The sequence below is a fragment of the Coptis chinensis genome, chromosome 6 (genome assembly GCF_015680905.1).
Source record: "Coptis chinensis isolate HL-2020 chromosome 6, ASM1568090v1, whole genome shotgun sequence".
Classification (NCBI taxonomy): Eukaryota; Viridiplantae; Streptophyta; class Magnoliopsida; order Ranunculales; family Ranunculaceae; genus Coptis; species Coptis chinensis.
The window spans coordinates 65937022-65942094 of record NC_141461.1 but is presented as its reverse complement, the minus strand read 5'-3'; the positions used below and the strand labels follow the sequence as shown (position 1 = coordinate 65942094).

Below are 5073 nucleotides of genomic sequence, written 5' to 3'. Positions count from 1 at the left end.
GTCACCGGGGATCGTAAACCCCGGTTAGTTTTTGTTTATTTTTTTCTTCTTCTTTTTATTATCTATTTTAATATGAAGTTCTTATTTTCATTTATATCACTAATAAATGTGTAATTTTTTGATGCATGTGAGGTTCATAATGTTGGAGAAATGTTGTTGAGTGTCAACCTTCCAACACAAGTAATAGTTTTTTTCTTCGAACACAAGAAATCAAAATTCTCTGTACTCGTCTTATCTATATCAGAATCTGTATTGGGCCGATAGTGGTGACTTAGTGGCTATTGCTAGCGACACATCCTTCTACATCCTGAAGTACAATGTAAGGACTCTCTCCTCTCTCTGCTTGTGTTTGAAGAGTTTAATTTTTCAGTGCATCTGATGATTGATGACAGGGCAAGTTTCAATTTCAATTAAAACCCTAATTTCAATTGTTTATGGGATAAAGTCATTTCAGAATTTTCAGAACCACGCATGAAAGTCAATGAGCGTGATAACAGAAGGTCTCCACATCTTGACCAAAAAGTCAAGAGTGTGAGAAAGATAGGGAAAATTAATCATGGACACGAATGCAGGTGAATTTAATTAAACATTCATTGAATTTTTTTTTCGACACGTTACAATTGCTGATACAATTTTTTTTTTTAAATTGTCAACTTGTAACTTTCAAACTATGGTTCAACCGAACACATTACACTGTGATACAAAGCTCAAGATTGAAACAAAGAAAGTAAAGGGGATATAAAAATTTGAAACTCCCTCTTCTATATCAGTCTACATTGTATTTTTTCTGCTCACAGCAAGTTCCATGAGGTATCAGGACTTCATAAATGCAACACTAATCCACATTATAAAACCCTAGGAGAAGAGAAGTGATGAAGCCAACAATGATAGTCTGAATCTCCTTTACAATTACCCTCCAGTTGAAGCCGTTCTGTTCAGTGGGTTCCACCTGGTTATCATGTTCAACTAGTCGATTTTCATTCTCTCCCTGATTCTCATCTCCAGGTTGTCCCTCAGCTCGAGCAGCATTTTCACCATCTGGTCTAGCAACACCAAGAGCATTCTCAGCCCTAACAGGAGGTTGTGGTTGTGGAGGTGTTGCTGCCCTATGCATGCCTTGTGAAAGCCACCGTATCAAAGGAGTGAGAGCTCTAGTCTGATAGAAATAAACCAGTGCTGCAAAAACCAGAAGCAGGGCAAGTCTCTGTTTTGATCCATCTTGGTTGAACACAAAAATGACAGCCGCCAACTTCAGTATCAGCAACAAGTCAAGTTGGAATGCAAAGTGAAATCTCCTTACAACAACTTGTCTTTGTGGTTCATGTTGTTGCCGCCCCTCTTGTCCATGCTCATCAGTCATCGCTCCATCCTCAGTAGTAGTTCTCCTTGTGGGTACAATATAGTTAAGAGGAATTAGTGTGTTGGAAGGAATTCCAGACATCGGAGGCATAAATGGGAAAGTGGGCACATCATAAAGACCAGCACCAAGGTTAGTCTGTTGTTCTTGATTTTGCATAGGAATTAAGCCTGGCACAAATGCAGGGTACATGATTGGAAACATCATCTTGATATCACCATTAGGAGATGTTGGGAAACCAGCTGGCACCTGAGACTGCTTCGTTGATTTGGGTATTGAGGACGAAGAATTTACTTCCGTCGTTGCCATTATTATTGCTGATTCAATTGATGCTTACACCATTTTTTCAGATTCAGTACTGGAGTTTCTGGGACACATTCCGTTGCTACAGAGACTCCCTAGTTCATCTCTCAAGAAGATTGCACGTGTTATTCAATTCAAACATTTCAGTAAGAACATAGAAAAACAATAAAATTTAGATTAATTTGTTTTGAATTTGTAACTGTTTGATTGGGATGTTGTGTTGTTGTAGACCGCAGTGATCTCGTTGTTCGAGAAGGAGATAATGGGGATGGAACTTACTTCATATGGGATGGAGAGGTAACATGTTGTTGTTTATTGATGTAATTGTTCAAGTTTATTGATGTTGCTAAATCAATGATCTTGTAGGTACTGTAACTCCCCGCTCACGCAGGCGGCGATGTAATTGTTTTGTCTAAGGTATTTACCTTCTTAAATACCAGTGTTATTGTGTCAATTTAAGCATATTTACACCCCTACCAACACATGCACACACCGAAAAGCAAGGGCCGATAGATTAGATTCTGATGCATTGTAATTTGATGATGGCAGCTCACCTGCTTGGTGTTGCCTAATAGATACAGTTCTTTAATGAAGCCAAAATCGATATGGAATGTTGATGGTACACTATGCTCAATGTTGGAACATTTACTGCAGTTGGAGCCAATAGACGTAAGTTTCATTATTCGATTCTTTTACCATCTTGGTATTAGGAGAGGATACAAAAAAAAACCACAATCTAATTAATTCATATATTAGATGAACACAACTTTTTCATGAGTAAGATATAATTTACCAGTATTGTGATTTGTACTCATCCTTTTTGTTTCTGGTTTTTTAAGGTCAACACTTTACATGGATTCACTTTTATGAGATGCTCCGAGGTTTGCACAAGTTTTTGGAGGACAACCTGTTTGGTGTCCGTCCGTTCTAGTCTTCGTTTTTGTTACTTCAGTTTGTCTCAACTCAGTATATCTCTCTTTTCAATCTTATCTTTTGGAGTATAGTCCGATCTAAGAAGAAACTTCGATATTAAAATTTAAAACATGCAAGTAGCTTTCAAAATCTAACAAAGAAAATAATCCATTTTCCATCTAAGAACCGAAAATTTTGATATAAAAATACTTAAACTTGTTGAAGAGTTAACTTTCACTAGAATGACAACTTCAAAGCTTGAATGGACACAATAAGATTCTTTTTTTGAACCTTCCTTTAGAGTGCCTCCCATTTCTTTCAAATCCTAGATCATGAACAACTACAAATGCAACAAACTCTTTTTTTGCTTTTATCTACAACAAAAAATCCATTTTAGATCATCCGCCAAAGATTTGTGGTAGAAACAAAGAGATCCTTAAAATAGAAGAAGAATACTATACATATATCTAGTAAACTATAGTGAGCCAGTAGTTGATTTAGTGATTCTTTGCATAAGGTGCACATGGCAGCGATAATTTCTCAAATGAATTTGCCTCGATGATCAACGCTACCAATACATTAATATCTAGTTGATGTTTTATTAATAGATAGTTTTTTTTTAGAATTCTTAATGCACTCATATCTCTAAAATATTCTCATGATTTGCAGGCCTTGGCTGCAGCATCAAAGACCTTGATTGATTGCCTTAAGTTTGTCCATAGTTTGCAGAGTTGTTTTCTTCTTGCTTGGGGATCTTAAAGGTGAGTGCATTTTCTATGTCTTAGATTAAATAGTCACAGGGGGCGTCGTCACCACCCCGGTGAGATAGCATCGATGAGTTGTTTATGATGGACCATAGGATCTTATTGCTTCCTTAAGCCACGTTTATAAGCAAAAATGACCCCATCAGCATGGTCCTTTTCAAGATGTTGCTTTCAGCACTATTATTGGAGCTACCGATTGCACCATTCAAATCGAGTACATGCTTTTCTGTGACAATAATGAGATTATAGGTCATAATCCCAATGCAAAAAAATTGGTCGGCATAAGTAGGTGTATACTTGTAACCCTTGTGTGGTTCATGAATAAACCTTTATTTATTTGTATTCTTACCATAATCTTGACTTATTTCTTTCACTTGCAGTCAAAATTGGACGGCGGCTACCGCTACTAAGCAATTTGATCCGAGACAAAGCAAATGGTCTCTTCTCTTCCAGGTGTTTATCTTTGTCTAATACCATCCGTTTAGTTAACTTCTATGACAATTTTTTACCAGTATTCTATCCTAATGCCTTTGTTAAAAAACATTTTACTAGAGCTAGTAAAGTCACAAAAACCATTGTGGGTCAGCTTGAAGTGATTTGTATGGGCTTAAAGTATGTCTTCGTCTATAGAAATTAGTTGTTCTTATCCATAAGCTTTATTCAAATAGTGGTCTAATAGCTGAGGAAGTGCTACTGCAAGAGTTGACATTAGCCCACCACACTAACCCACTCATCATTTCTTCAATTCTCACAACCCGATGAAAAGTTTCTTAAGAAATTTTGTAATGTTTCTCTCACTTTTTTCAGTTCTTGCCAGGCTTTGTCAAATAAGTGGTGATATCGTGGGAGAAGTTATGGGAATTGCAGATGTGCACCCCTGAAACTGATGAGGGAACCCTCGAGAGAGCAATAATAGGCGAGCAGTGGCGACCAATACAATGGGATATTCTATGACGACATATTAGACATCCCAAGATTAGGTTAGGTGAAGTCATTTCTATATTTGTAAATTGGGATTTGAATTGGTGTCTATATTTTTATACTGATTAATGTTTAATTGATTAGTGGTTTTGTTTTTTGTTATTATATGTTGATTAAGTTTGTGGAATGTGATATCTCTATAAGATGGAATATTCATATGTGCTAGAGTTAGATATGCAGGGTGAACTTTTTTTGACATTTTGACCGGGGAAATAAATAAATATATATATTTTTTTACTAACAAAACTTTAGTAATGGATATATCTATTACAAACATCGATATAAATAGCAAGTGACACATCTATTACTAACGGATATATCAGTTACAAACATCGATATAAATAGCAAGTGGCACATCTATTACTAACGGATATATCCGTTACACTAATCGATATTAATAGCAAGTGGCACACCTATTACTAACGGATATATCCGTGACATATGAAAATTGATTTCCCTTTAGAAAAGTAACTAAAGAAGCGCCAAACGTTACTAACACTTACATCCGTTAGAAATGAATAGATTCAACAATTGGCTATCCGTTACAAAGAATTATAGTAACGGATATAAGTATTACTAAGATTAATTTAAGTAACGGTTATATCCGTTACTAAATTTAGCCTAAGTGACTGTAACACCACAGAGCTAACGGATATAAGCGTTAGTAAAATTATAAGTAACGGATATAGCTGTTAGTAAACACCTTTTCTAGTGTAGTGTGAACAAATCAAACATTACGGGTTATTGCATAAGTTC

The 5073-nt window shown here is 36.0% G+C and overlaps 1 protein-coding gene across 1 annotated transcript; it reads right to left on the bottom strand.

Annotated features, from left to right (window-relative positions):
• Positions 1–667: 667 nt before the first annotated feature.
• LOC147493999 (uncharacterized) lies at positions 668–1681 on the bottom strand. The gene has a single exon (XM_086567020.1). The coding sequence runs from the start codon at positions 1664–1666 to the stop codon at positions 836–838; it is 831 nt and encodes a 276-aa protein (XP_086423146.1). The 5' UTR covers positions 1667–1681; the 3' UTR covers positions 668–835.
• Between the last annotated feature and the right edge of the window lie 3392 nt (positions 1682–5073).

What these genes read in the sequence shown, in the direction of transcription:
- LOC147493999 (XM_086567020.1), bottom strand. Translation starts at nt 1,666, where the DNA reads ATGGCAACGACGGAAGTAAATTCTTCGTCCTCAATACCCAAATCAACG.